Source organism: Myiozetetes cayanensis, unplaced genomic scaffold, assembly GCF_022539395.1.
Source record: "Myiozetetes cayanensis isolate MyiCay16 unplaced genomic scaffold, myiCay2020 scf23, whole genome shotgun sequence".
Taxonomy (NCBI): Eukaryota; Metazoa; Chordata; class Aves; order Passeriformes; family Tyrannidae; genus Myiozetetes; species Myiozetetes cayanensis.
The window spans coordinates 7,728,517-7,743,290 of record NW_026087445.1 but is presented as its reverse complement, the minus strand read 5'-3'; the positions used below and the strand labels follow the sequence as shown (position 1 = coordinate 7,743,290).

Below are 14,774 nucleotides of genomic sequence, written 5' to 3'. Positions count from 1 at the left end.
ATTAGAAATGCTCTAAGGATACTTCATAATTCACGTTGATGTTCATAAAGATGGATTTTGCTACCAGACAAGATGTTGTAGAAACAATTCAGGGCATGTGAGACAATAACCACGAGATTTAATACCAAACTGAATGGCAAGGAAGTATGGGAGCAACACCCTGGGAATGTGGTTTAGCCAAATTAGGGCTCCTCAGATAAACCAGAGGCAGCAAAGGGGTGATTCTTCATCCCCTTATTCCCATATCTTCCTGATGTCCCAACAAAACCCCAAAATTTTTAGATGGTGCTTCCCCCGAGTCATTTTAAATAACCCAAAACCTGAGGCTCCCTCTTAGGAAACCAATCCCAGCAACCAGGCCTTGTAAACCCTCCTTCTCTGCTGATAAAATTCCTGTTCTCCTTCTCAGTTATGCCCTCCGTGCTCCCTGCACACCTCAAATGGTTTCTTTTTCTCTTTTAGGATTAAAGTTCTCCAGACACTCGTTCTTCCCCCGCAAGACACGGGTTTGCTCTGTTCGACTTCAAAGCACTTTAGAGCCGCAACTAATTAATCCTCCCAACCCTGTGGCGAGGAAGGTGTTATTATCTGAGCTTTACAGAGGAAACAAATAGCCAAAGGTGGAAAGAAAATATCGTGGAAGGGGATTAGAGCCTGGGAAATCCATAGCGGCTCCCCCGGTTAAACCGCACGCTCCTCACACCCCCGGCTTCAGCATTTTCAATCTCTCCCTTTAAACCAGGCTCTCTGGAGCCGAAATCACTTAGTTTGAGCTTTGCTAGAGACCTTTGATTATTGACTGAACAGAGTGGAAAGAGAAGTGAACAATTTAATCTTTGATTCCCGCATCTGCCTGGAATTTCTGCTGCCCGGGTTTTGCTACGACTCGCTGGGTCTTAGGAAATCAGGAGCGTTACTTTGCTCACATTTTTCTCGGTTTATCTTCTCTTTCCTTTTACAAAACCCGAGCTTTCCGACCAGATCTTTAAAACCAAATTCCTCTTTTTCACTTTACTCCCAACTCCTTGCTGTGCTTCCCCTCCCTCCACAGCCACCAGCAGCATCCCCAGGGCACCAGGACCGAGGTCTCGTGTGCCGGCTGCTCTTGCCACGTCTCTGGCTCACGGTGCATCTGCTTCTTGTTTACAGGGGTTCGTTAGGAATTCAAAGGGCTGCTGAATCCACAGACAGACTTACCCTCTCCCCATCCTCTCCAGGTGCCCCTGGGGGTCCGTGGGGGCCTGGCTCACCCTATAAAGGAAAGGCGGAGAATGCTTTAGAGAAGGCAGAAGCACTTTGGCGATGGAAAACGTCAGGGAATGGGGATAAACCAAGTGATGGACTTGACTTCTCTGTCTGCACTTGCTGCAGGCACTTGTACCCTCATAGCTGCTGTCTCTGTGCTCCCTGAAGCAGCAGCTTCTACCCCTCATGGGCTCCAGCACCCATAGACTCATCCCTGGGGGCTGCAGCTCATGGGATTTACTGGTGACACTTTTTCAAGGGATTGGGAACCAAGGATCTCCCTGAGAAGCAGGACTCATGCTCTGCACACAGTTATTGCTGTGCCCAGGCCATGCCACTCCAGTGCTGGTTGATTAAACATCTCTCCCAGGCATCATCTCCCCTTCCCTGTGTAATTTGTAATCACAATTCAATCTCTGCTGCTCAAACACTCCCTTGCTTTATAAAGCAGTAGCTGTATCTCCAGGGAGGGGAGGGACACACAGCCTGCCAAAATAACCACCTCCTGGCAATTTTTTACCCCCTCATTGTTTAATTACAAAGCAAAGAGATTAAAGCCATTGTAATTTCTGGCAATTTGCATCCCCAACTGCACTGTCTAACAGCAGCTTTTGCCTCCTGCTTTAATTTTTAGTTTGCATTTTATTAAGGCATTCCCCCCCCCCCCAGTTCCAATTTTGAGTAATCCCAGAAGGATCCTGCAGCTTCCTGGGAGAGGAATGCTGGGAGGGATGCTGTGACATCCCACATGCTCTTAGGGACATTCATCCTCTCTTAATTAAACCACTGTGGCTCGTCCCCAGCAATAGCTGCCCTCCTCCCAGTCTCTCCCAGCCACCTCCTCTTGCCAAGGTTTTATTCCAGCCAGTGGCATGAAGACAAGTAGAAGAAAACTTACTCTATTTCCCTTCTCACCAGGCAAACCAGCCAAGCCATCAAACCCTCGGTCACCCTGGAAGAAAAACCAGTTTAGAGCACATTTCCACCTGCAGTTGAACATCCTTCCAATTTGTTTCTTTTCTATGTCAAGGAGGGATCGATTTTCTCCCTCAGACGTTCAGCCTTCACCTTCCATCAGACCAGCGATGATTTCAAAGTTATAGATTAAAACAAGAAAAAAACCCAACAACCTCAAAGTCATTTGCAGTTAAACTCCTCCAACACCTACAGTTTAAATGCTTTCCCATGTGGATTTCAGAGTTTCTTTGAGTGACTTCTCCATGATCTAAAGCATCTCCCTTCTAGGCAGGTTTTTGTAGTCCAAATACTTATTTAGTGTTAATTCCATGGAATTACAAACTGCAATCCACTGGTGAGCAAACTGAACACTGGTGTTCCCTCACCTACCAACAGGTTCCCAAACATCATCCTGAGCTTTAATGTAATCTATCCCATACATCCTTTTTAACCCTCCTGGGCATTCCAAGGAAATAAATATATGTAAATAAATTCTGGAAGTTGTCTTAATGAAACTAGGGCAGGAATGCACAGAGAGCTGTTTCCCAAATGCCCCAAATCTTTGGAGAAGAGAGATGGCACAGGGGTGTTTGCAAGTCGTAGGTGACAGAGAGCAAGGCCCCACAGACAGCAAAGTCCCTTTTTCTCTGTAAAGGGGTGAGGCCACTTGTATTTTCACACATTCATGGTATGTAAATTGCTAAAATAGTGCCAGCTCCTCCCTTCTAAAAAGGAAAGGAAAGCAAGGAAAGGGAATTCCATTACACCTGGGCAGATGGGAGGGCAGAGTGGGTGGGTCAAGGCTGGCTGGGATGCACCCTGAGTAACCTCCAGCTCCCTTCTTTTTGGCAGGTCCTGGAGCATTTCTCTGCCTCTCCTCACAGCAAATTTCCTTCTCCTTTCCAGCACTGCTCGTTATTCTGTTTCCCTTCTTCCCTGGCATCCCCTCCTCTGAGGGCAGTCGACGCTCATTAAAGCACTTTACTGGATAAATGATTTGCAGTCTCCTGTCTCTGTATCAAAACCCCCATCTCTTCCAGCTTTAAGTATCTACATAATAAAGTACTTAAACCTTCTAAGACATGATTCCCTGAGCAAACTTCCTCTGCATTCAATTTCAGCAGAGCAGCTTCTTCCTCGCTTGGTAATTCCAGCAGAATGAAGGGATTTTGTCTCAAAAATACAAGGGGATTAGAATTCCTCACCACACCTCCTGCATTTCCTCCCTCAGTTAATAAGTATGCTTTTGGTAGTTATATTCTAGGATGGTTCCAACCACTCATTCATGTTTGGATTTTGTAATTGGGATTCTGAAGTATTTGTTCTACAACTGCAACATATTTCATTCTGAAGCAAGGGAGCATATTTCATCCTTAAGAGGATCCAGCAATTAAAAAAAAAAAAAAAAAAGTTGTATTAAAAAAATAGAAAGAAAAAGAAAAATTGCTATTGTGCCTTCTAGGAGGAGTGTGTTTAACCTCCCTCAACTTCCATAACTTCACAGTAGTCTCTGGACCACCAAAAACAACCTCCTCCAAAACAAGGTGGGCTCCTTCTCCTTGGGCCCCTCAGTTCATTCCTGCTAAAAAGCAGATGCAGATTCCCAAAAGACATAACTATGTGGTGCTACCTTTGGTCCTGTCTGGCCTGGCATTCCCCGGGCACCGTCGCTGCCAGCTCGGCCCTGCAACAGAGAGAAGCAAAAAGTCAGACACAAAGGGGAGGTCGGGACCACAGGGACGTCTGTGCAAAGTGAGGGTTTATTTAAGTTGGATCCCACGGGCTGGGGAGGGAAAAACCCCTGCCCTGTGTTTGGAGCAACATCCAGGCTCAGCCCGGAGCTAATGGGAGAAAAACGGCAGCAAAGCTGCTTCACTGCATGGGATGCTGGGACATGGTCATTGATTTTTATTTGAAATAATTATCTTCCAGCACACTTTAGGATATGGTAATGATGATGTCTGCAAATTGAAATGGGATAATTTCCCTTTTAAGGAAGCCAGAAGTGGGTCACACGAAAGACCTGCTCGTTTCTTCCTCTGGCAAGTCGAATCAGGATGAGGCAGAGGATGGTGTGAAATAAAAATCACCACTGGGGATGTCAACAGAGGAGGGAGCAGGATTTATACCAACTCCAGACTGCCCCCAGGGGCTGGATCTTCCTCACACTCCACCAGCCTTGAGGACTGTCCAACCACTTCAAGGCATTTATGCAGCTACAACCTCAAAGCTGCAGAGCCAAAAAAACAAAACAAAACAAAACAAAAAAACCAAACAGGATAAAAAGAGTGGGACGTGTGGCCTTGCAGTTCTCCCCACACTGCCCAGCTTTTAACTCTCATCCTCATTCCTGTCTGTCCAGATGTCCGGAGAGGTCCTGGACAAGCCCCTGCCTGGCCTCCAGCCGGCTCTTGTGCAACGCTCTGGGCGCTGGGGGATTGTTTGGCAGCAAAAACAGTTTCCAGCAGAAATTGTAGCTAATGCAGCCTCGGAGCAGCTGCCAGGACACTCACCCTGCGGCCTGGTTTTCCTGCCGGACCGGGAGGGCCCTGGATGCCTCGTGGACCCTGCAAAGGCATCAAGGAGAGAGGATGAAATGCCATCACCCCAAGGCATGAGGAACAGACCCCGATGAGTGCCCGGATCAGGCACTGCTGGGGCTGTCAGGGCTACCGAGTGGGAGGTGAACCCCTCAAGCAGAGCCTGTAGTTATAAACACACGAGGAAAGCTCAGGACTGAGCATCTCCGGATGGGAATTGTGGGCATCTATCCACGAGGAAGCTTTTGCCCTGGAAGCAGCTCCACATAGGGTAGATAAATCACATCCTGCACCAGGAGAAATTGGCAACTTCCCCTTAATGAAGGATTTACAGCTTGGAAGAACAACTTCCTGAGCATTACTGAACTCCCCATGCTCCAGCCTATCTTGTATTTACAGGACCCTTCCACGGATGTCTTTGCAGGAAGGCAAAGTCACCTGCAGACTTTTACACTGTTGGCTTAAAATCCTGTCCAGATTCAGGCACTTGGAGGGACATTTACATGCAAAATAGATGTTCCCACCCCTTCCTACATTCTACTGACATTGGATTACTGAATCCCTCCTTTCCAACAGCCTCTAAAGCAGGACTGGCTGCTCCACACCTCTGTTTGTCCCCAGTCACCCCACGTGCCCACACTCACCTGAGGTCCCATTTCTCCAGCCTCTCCCTTTAGTCCTCCACTGCCCGGGGGTCCCTTTGGACAAAGAACACAATTAAATTCATTTTTCCACAACAGAATGTAAAGAAAGAGGTATTCATGGAGGTATCCCAGAGCCCACACCCCAGAGCCCCATCCTCTCCCGTGTCCTCACTTACCATGGGGCCCGGTCGCCCCGTCAGCCCCATCGGCCCCGCTGGTCCCCTCAGCGCCAGCTGCAACACAAAGGGAAAAGGGGGCTCAGTTGTGTCTCTGCTTTGTTGCTCCAGTGGGACAAAGCCACCACTGCACCACCAGCCACGTGTTCTCTCCGTGCCCTGAGACCACCGACCCTTGGAGCAATGTTTGTATCCCCAGGAAGTGTCACCTGCTGCCCCAACAGCACGTTGGCATCCACAAATGGACAAACAAACCCTCTTTGCCCAGAGAAGCTGGGGCTGCCCCATCCCTGCAAGTGTCCAAGGCCAGGTTGGATGGGACTTGGAGCAACCTGGGATAGTGGAAGGTGTCCCTGCCCACCTTCCTGGATGATCCTTAATGTCCCTTCCAACCCAAAGCATTCCATGATTCTATGAAACCCCCTGGCTGGTGCACGAGTCTGCTGAGAGAGGACATAAATATTTATGATCCCACTTCAGTTTAGCAGAATTTTTTTCTTTATGGTCCAAACTGAACTACAGTTCTATTTGCAACAGGGGGCTTTTAGCTCAATAATTAAGGAGTCATGTAACCATGTATCAAGTGAATAATTTCCATGGTGGGTAATGGAGCTGGTCCACACTTAAAACATCACTCAGACAATTTGTTCCCTCGTGACAATTCAACACTTTCAAAGAGTTGTAATTATCTGTGTACTCCAGTAATTAAAATCTACCCGTGATTGCACTTGGAATGGCATAAATATTGCACAAATGCTGGATTATGTGGCATCTTTTTACAACACCCCATTAAAAGGGAGATGCTCTGAACCACTGCTGGCTGGGATAACGTTTGGTGTCTAATGGAAGCCAAATTTTAAGGGAATAAATCAACCTAATAATGCAATTAACAGCAGTGATAACAAGAAAAACAAACCCAAAAAAGGAAAGAAGGCATCCTCCCCCTTGCAGGAGTCCTTTTCCATTCCTGCCATATCCTGTGGCTTCACCACAACACAAAAAAAAAAAAAAAAAATTGCATTTATTTCCCTTTCTGCTTTGGTATCCAAGTTTTCAGCCAAAAATGTTGAAGTTAACCAAGGAATTAATTTTTTCCTTTATAAAAATACACAACTTTTCATCCAGAGCTCCAAAATTACCCAGGATTTATTTGGTTTTTAAATTTTTTTCCCCCGAACTTGAAAATTTAAAAAAGAAAGAGACTTGGAGTGGGAGGAGGGAGCTTTTTTTTTTTTTCTCATAAATCACAATTTTCAACAGGTAGAAAAAAACCAAAAAAACAAAAGAACAAAACCAGAGTCTGAGAAAGCAGGTGCTTCTCATGAAACACTTATCAGGTCAAACTCCCTATTTCCCAGTAAAATAAAATGCTGATGGAAAAACCATAGGCAGGCTTGAAATTAAGACTGACAAGGCAACACCAGAAACATAATCCACCAATATTATTCTCAGAACAAGGTTAATGGACAGGAAAATGCAGTGACTGGTGGAATCAAGGCCCTGTACTCTACCTGAATAAGTATAAAATCAAACTCCTTTGTAAAAGGGCAGCTGGATGGAATCCAGAATAGCCCCAGCTAAGCCAAATTCCTTGTTATAAACCCAAAAGGAGCAAGTGTCACTCAGCTGGGTGGAGATCCCAATGGATTTTATTTCACTGAAGGGTGAAATAAATTGCTTTTTAGCCCATTTCAGCAGCCCAGCCCCAAAAAGTCTGTGCTGAAGTGACTGCAAAGAGCCCTGAATAACACACAGCACATTCCAGCTGCAGACAGATGTGGGCTTTGGACCTGAGGAGTACATCTCAGCTCTGTCCCCAAATGCAATGTCTCAAAACCATGTCCCTTTGGGAACTGCCTCCTTAAACAGCCAGAATTTGGTTCCTCTTGGGCAAGATCAGAGCAAACACAACTTTTTTGTGGTTTTCCCCAGGTGTTCCCTTCTGCTGGAATTGTTCCTCTTGCATCTCTGCTTTTAATGTGGCAATGATCGTGTTTAAAAACAAACAAACTTTAAAAAAAGAAACAAAACCAAAAAACCACCACAACCACTCATGGTAGAAAAATTTCTAAGCTGCAACTGGCTAAAAATTTTTATACTGAACAGATGAGCACAAAGCTTTATGCACTAAGTCACTGATCCAGGCAGGGAACAGGAGCTGTACTGGGAATGTGCATGACCAGCTTTTTGTCACCAGTAAACCAGGGATGATTTGATCATCAATCAATAACGTCATCCATGGAAAGAAACGCTGCATGGATAGCCATCATGTGTTCCCAAATAAATACATTAAAGAAAATTACAAATCTGCCTGCTGAGATTCGTGGGGCTGGGAACAGCTTCCATCCATGGCTTACATTTAGTTATGATGATTTATTGGGAAAAAAAAAAAAGAACACACAGAAGAAAGAAATCCCTGGAGCACATCCACAACTGTTCATATGGACCCTCAAAACTCTCAGCACAAACAGCACTGGAGCCAACAGGTCTGGAACCAGCAAAAGGTCTGGTCCAAAGGCTGTAGGCAATGTAAAACCATCTTTCTGGGACCTGCACCCTCGCTGACCATTAATAAAAATCCAAACTGAGGCATCATCATCTCCAAGGAACACAAGCAATTCCACCTCAGATGAGTTGTTACCACCACCACAAAGGGTGTAAGTATGAAGATGCCTCCTCTGACACATTTATTCTGGTTTTCCTTTGCTTCCACGAGAACCTGCTGCAGGAGACCTCCCATCTCCCACCACTTACCCTGGCCTGCTGCAGGATGGCTTGGGCTTGGGCCTCCTGGGCTGAAACGAGAGGTCCTTTGGATCCAGCATCTCCTCCTCCACTAAAGCGGAACTGATGGGGACAAGATGGAGAAAGCAGGTCACCGGGTTGCTGTCCTCCCACTCTCACAGTAGCCTGACTCCCAAACAATTTGGTTCAGCCTGACTGACCCAAATCCATCACTGTCTTCCCAGACCATCCCTTTAACCCACCACACTCAGGTCACCCAGCTCAGAGCCACAAACCAACCACGCTTCCCACGTCCGCACCCGCGCAGTGAGCTCTGCCAGCCCGGAGGGACACACAATGAGAGGGATTGTGGGCTCTGCACGTGAGGACCTCACACACCACCATTCAGAGCTCAGTGCACAGTTCTCCCAGGGCTGATATTCCCCTGTGTGGATGCTGTTGGCCAGGAGACCCCAGGCAGACGGGGTTGGATCAGGTTATTTGGCTGTAGCTGCCCGTTTGCCCCGACAAAGGCTGCGTTTCTCAAGCGTGGCAGTTTTTGCTCCAAAAAACCAGAGTCTGGCCTATTGTTCAAGCCAGGATGCCTCAGCACCCAAAGGATTTAGAAACCCCAGGCATTAATGTTCATTAATGTTTTATTTCCACACTTGAAAGAGAAGGAGTTTAATGTTTCCTTCTGCCTCTTCCACCCCCAGAGCCCCACTTTCCTGGGCTCACCCCCTCCTCCTGCCTTAGTTGTGTGCTTGGGGTTTTGCAGGAAGGGTGCTCCTGGCTGCAGAACCTACTTGCACGGTTCTGTCACCTCCATTTCACCTTGGCCTTTCCCCTGGTTGGTGTTAGGTGTGTGACCACACCGACTTGGCAAGGAGATTCAAAGAGATGCAATTTATGGGCCCATGGTTGGTTCTGGAGGGGCCAACAAATTCATTGTAATGGCCAGCTGAGCTCCACGCTGAGCTCTTGGCCCAGCCTGCTCAGGAACCCTGCCAGGAACTTACCCAAGCCTCACCCAGCCCTTTGGAGCCTGTACAAGTGTGCTGAGGTTTGTCACTAAAAACTCCTTCCCTTCAGGACCCAACTACTTATTTTCAGCAGCTGGATTCCCTCGGGTTGTCTCACATCAAAGCAGACACAAAATATAACCATTCCTTCAGCATCCCAGGACAAAGAAGGTTGATTTGGTACTTACTGGCTTCATGTAGGAGACCAAAAACAATACAAATTTACCACTGGTCATCAAAGAAGACCAGTTTGTTCAGGTGCTTATAATTCTGGCTTTGAAGAAGTGTTTGAGGTTCCTCGCTGTAGGAGGGAGGACTCTGCATGAAAATTTGGCCCTTGGAAGTGTCTTCAGTTGCTTCTTCATGTGTTTTTGTCTCCATCACTGTGCCCAGGCAGAAACACTTAAACTTTTCTTCAGAGTTCAGGACGTGTTTGGACAACACCCTCAGGCACATGGTGGAATTTTTGGGGTGTCCTGTCCAGAGCCAGAAGTTGGATCCTTGTGGGTCCCTTCCAACTCAGGATATCTTATGAATTCTATGATTGCTCATCCCTTCTGGAAATTTTAACCTGGTGCTTTTGACCAGTGAAGAAATTACAGTGCTTTGCAAAAAGTAAATTTACAAGGAAAACCATCAGGATCCATCTTTTACCTCAAGGAAAATGTGTCCTTGGTGTGAAAGAGATGGAAGGCTTCTGCAGGAACAGGCACTGAACAGTAACAAAGCCAAGAAACCTGACTCATTTAAATGCCTTTTTTAGTTATGTTTGTACTTACAGGCAACATAAGCATTGTCCCTGGTGGTCCTGGTAAACCATCTGCTCCTGGAAGACCTGGGCGACCAGGTGGTCCCTGCAAGAAGAACAAATAAAAATAAACTTCTATAGCATCATTTTGATCGTGTCCATACATAAGCAGCTGTGGCTATAAAGGGATATGCCATGATATTGTCTTGACACACAGGGATTGAGCTTGTAGACATCCCAATGCCACGGCAAATTTTGTGGAAGCGCATCTGCAAGCCCACACGACTTTTCCGAGTAATTCCCTCTTCTTCCATCCTGGCCCCCACATTTCCAAGCTCTGCCACATGCAATTTTTGAGTGAGCAATAAAAATCTCTGCAGTGCTGCAAGTTCATGGAATCAATGTTTAATTAAAACCTATTAAAAAAAAAAAAAAATGAAGCTTCCTAACTCAGGGTCTGTGAGATAGAAATAGGAGAAAGATAAATTCATTTCTGTAGTGTTCAGTCATCTGGGTCCTTCCATTTTTCTCTCTTCTGGTTTTTTCCTCTTTTTTTTTTTAAGTCCTATGAGGCCACTTCCATCTCCAATGGAGTGATCCTGTCAGCAGCTGTAAATCAGCCAAACTCTGTGGATCTCAATGGAGCTGTGCTGATTAACATCAGTCGAGTGTCTTTAACTCGTACTAAAGAAACGAGTGTGCAGTAAAAGATCCATTGATGAAGCTATAAATAATCAAATATGGCCAATTTTCCTAAGGCAGCCCATGGATTATCTGTATTCCTGACTGTGGACTTGACAGAAAGTTTAAGTTAACCCCAATTTACACATCCACCCAGTGATCCCACATGCAAATGAGGATGACATCCAACTACACAACGTGTGTGTCTAATTGCAATTTTCATACCAGTTTAAGGTATGAGTGACTTGACCACATCCCAGTGAGGCCAAAAGAAGCCCTGGTGCTCATTTTGTGGCCAAACAGACAGGACTGCCTGGCCAACAGCTCAAGATTGAGGTGTTGGATACTCCTTTATTTAGTAAGTGTCAATAATAAATCCATCTATAGAGAACCAGTGCTGTTGGAAATGCAAGCAACAGACACCTCTGTTAGTTCTCACTCTCTTCAACTTGTCTGAGGCCCTCCAGTGTGTGCAATAGTAAAATAATAGTAATGTAAAACCCTGTCACAAATCACAGACAGAGATGGACATGTTACAGGGTCACATAAAACTCCACAAAGCAAAGGGAGGTGAATAAAGGTGGGAAAAGGATCAGGGAAAGAGAAATAGGTAACGAAGTCCCTAAAAATCAGAGTATTAAAGAAACCCAAACCACCAAACCAAAACAGTTGGTGTGTTATCTTTGCCCCACTGTCTTCTAGAACGTTCTCTCTGCATTTCTCACCTCTGTGCTCCTCCTTCTCCCATTCCCTCTGTGTTCAACTTCACAACTCCCTTGTTGTCTCCCGCTTACAAAGGAACCCAAAACACTCAAGCCAGAGTTCCAAGCCCTAAATTAGAGCCCAGCACCAGGGTGGGGGTGAGGAGCTGTGGTTACTCCACCCTGCCCCAGGCAGGACAGGGCTGTGGTGGGACCTGCACCACAATGACAGGGCAGAGCTGCCCTGCAGACCCGGAGCCCCACAGACCCAGAGTCCAGCTCTGCACCGCAACCAGCCCGGAATAACAACGCTGCTCCCAGCGCTGCTGCAGCAGCCAGAGCTGCAGCCAGTGATTTATCAGCAAAAAAAAAAAAAAAAAACCAGGAGAAAAAAACCCCAGTAGCTCCCTCAGCAGCGAAGGGAGGCTGCAGAACACACCAGCCCATCCATTTTTCAAGACAAGCTCACGGTGTTGTGTTCGCGCTGTTTACTCAGTCTGGCCGACACCGGAGTCCCTGACCCTGCTGATGAGGTGCAGAGGCCAGTCCCATCTGTTGGAGCAGAAGCCCCATAAATAATTTAGGCCAGACTTGTTTTATATAATAAACTTTCTTTTCTCTCCCTCTTCTCCTTTAACTCCAGTCCTGCATATGACAGATCAGGAATGAGATTTGTTTATCTCTCCGTGTGTGTACTCCGCCTGACAAATGTTGATGCAATGCTTTTATACCCATAAATGCCTCTTTTTGTTTCAGGTTGGGTGTGGGAGGTCTGTTCCTTGTGGGATGGATCAGCAGGGGGCAAGGGAAACGGAGGAAAATCAAACCCATAAAGCACTTTGTAAATTTAAATTCACGAATGCCTCGAAGAAATGCAGCCTGCCAGGCTCGGGGTGTAAATCTGTGTCTCTCTCGTTATGTAAATAGGGATTTGCTGATATATGGCAGCCAGGGATGGGGACTTCAACTTTCATTTGGTGCAGTGCTCTAAAATGCCACGCTGAGTGCAAACACTGGTGCAATATTTCAAGGGAATGGTTAAACTGAAAACTCAGTGTGTTAGTGCTGGGGCTCCTCGAGTGCTACCCAACAGCCCACAGTGCCGAGCCTCAAAATTCACTGAGTGTCTCTCTCTCTCTCTCTCTGATTATTTTCATGCCATTTTCAGGCCTGGTCAGAAAATTATGTAAAAGAAGAATCTTTCTTGCAGATTTTGGTGTCTGCTAGGTAAGGCAGCACTTGTCATCTGATGGGAAAACCAGCACCCTGAAAATATCAAGCCATGCAGAAGCCAAATCAGGATTTTAGGGATCCTATTGCACTTCTGAGGTGCAAAACTGTCCCCAGGGGAATAAGTCCTTTGGGACTTAATGGCTGTATGGTCTTGGAAGATACAGCTATTGCTTTGTGATCAGCCTTCCCTCAGGGTGTGCTGACCACCCCAGAATTCCAAACAAACCTGGGGAGAGTGATGGAGCTGCATTTTGCTCTAATGCTGCAGCTCATCTTGTTCAAAACAACACATTTTCCCACTTGATTCATTCCAGTCTGGAGTACCCATGAAATAACTCTTTGGTCTCCTAAGTGCCATATTTTCTTCTTCCCACTGCTCAAAGAAACCTGCCTAAGTCATCCCAAACCGCCCTCCCCTCAGCTGAGCCCTCTGAAACCTCCCACAAACAGGCTGCTCCACAGCTTTGCCATTGACTCAAGTTCCTCTGCATGTTGTAAAATAACTGGGAAAAATGAACGAGCTGACATGATGAATAAACCAGAGCTAAATGAGTGTTGGCCGATATTAACATAGCTGAATATTGTTGGTACATTAATTCAGTGCACCTGCCTGATTGCAAATAAAAAGCCTTTCTATCAGATGCAGGCAGAGGGACTGTTCCTCCCAGTACACAGGGAAGTCATGTAAATTCATGAGCCACGCGCAGGGTTAATAATAAACAAATTAAAAGTGGAGCTGCTCTAATTGAAAAGGAGTATTTTAATACAGTTGCAGTTCCTGGCTCTGCAAGTTCATCACTTCTCTGTGCACAGTATGCTGCATTACACTCTGTTCTGGACACTTGGAAAAGCGGGATGTGCTGCCTGTGCTAGAATGCAAATTATTCCTTTCATTTTAGGGTGTGGAGCAGCATCGTCAGGGACAGTGTGTCTGCTGCTGGTTGGCTTTGCAGGGCTGTTCGAGAGGAACTTGGCCAGCAAATGTCTGCATCTGCCTGGACAAATGACAGAAACACACTCCCTTGTCACCAGGGGCAGCATCCAGCCTGCCAGGAATGCAGGAGTAGACACAGCACATCCAAGGGAGGAGAAGAGGAAGCTGGGCATCACACAGGAACCCAAGCAGGATGAAGACCTACCAAGAATCTGATGAAGCCACGCAGCTCTTTTGAGTAACCCTTGACCACCGCAAGATGCAAAACACAGCTGGGGCCTTGCCCCAGCTCACCCATCCTCTGGGAAGCCAACACCAAGGCTGCAGAGCCTGCCCTTGCTCCTTCAGGAGGGTCCAGGGCTGCAGTGCCACAAGGGTTAAGCCCAGCTCTCCACGAGCAGTGGCCCTGGCTCGCAGCCCTGGGCTGAGCCCGCAGCCTGTATCGACTTTCCGAGCTCGCAGGCACCGATCGATGGAGCACAGTCAGGGCCCCTCGTTCTCAGTCGTGTCACAACCACCAGAAACGTTATTACTGCTCCATCAAAAAACACAATAAATACACCAGGAGTGTAAATGAGGTGAGGGTCTCTCTCCAGCAGTGCTCGGTGGGGGAAGGAAAGTGGGAATGCAGCAGCCAGCAGGCTCCAGCCAATCCCCCAGTGACCAAGAAGGCAACAAAGAACCTCTGCTAAAAAAAAATCCTGGGCCCAGGTTAGGGATATTGTCACATAGCTGCCCCAACAGCTGAGGAATCTCCTCAAGTGCACCTTAAAACTGCTGCATTCACCTCCCAGTGCAGGCCAGCAATGATTTTAATTCTCCCAGTAGTTGCATTTTGCAACGTGGGTACATCAGAAAGAAAAGGGAACACAGGGATGGCCACCACAGAGGAAACCACAGCAGAACTCTGGCATCACTGCAACAGTTAAAACAAGGTTAAGGGGAGATCCTTGGGGCACAGAGATCTTGTTCTGATCTTCTGTAATTAAAGGAATTCTCCCTCCTATTCTTTCTGGGTCTCAATTAAGACCAAACAAAAGGAATGTTAAAGAAAAAAAAAAATACAATCAAGGCCATGACACAAACACTTAAAGCATTTGCAGCAATTACATCTGTGAGACACACATCAGAACAGCACAACTCCCTTATCCAGCCAGAGCTTCCCATTG

The 14,774-nt window shown here is 46.6% G+C and overlaps 1 protein-coding gene across 2 annotated transcripts in view; it reads right to left on the bottom strand.

The window, feature by feature from the left end:
- The window catches only part of COL5A1 (collagen type V alpha 1 chain), a 139,654-nt gene that overhangs the window by 49,993 nt on the left and 74,887 nt on the right, over positions 1-14,774 (bottom strand). For both annotated transcript variants that reach the window (XM_050320012.1, XM_050320013.1), the window contains exons 12-19: positions 10,088-10,162; positions 8,317-8,409; positions 5,563-5,619; positions 5,387-5,440; positions 4,716-4,769; positions 3,833-3,886; positions 2,144-2,197; positions 1,198-1,251 (exon numbers count right to left, since the gene is read on the bottom strand). In XM_050320012.1, coding sequence (XP_050175969.1) covers positions 1,198-1,251; positions 2,144-2,197; positions 3,833-3,886; positions 4,716-4,769; positions 5,387-5,440; positions 5,563-5,619; positions 8,317-8,409; positions 10,088-10,162 — 495 coding nt within the window. The remainder of the gene's footprint in view (positions 1-1,197; positions 1,252-2,143; positions 2,198-3,832; positions 3,887-4,715; positions 4,770-5,386; positions 5,441-5,562; positions 5,620-8,316; positions 8,410-10,087; positions 10,163-14,774) is intronic.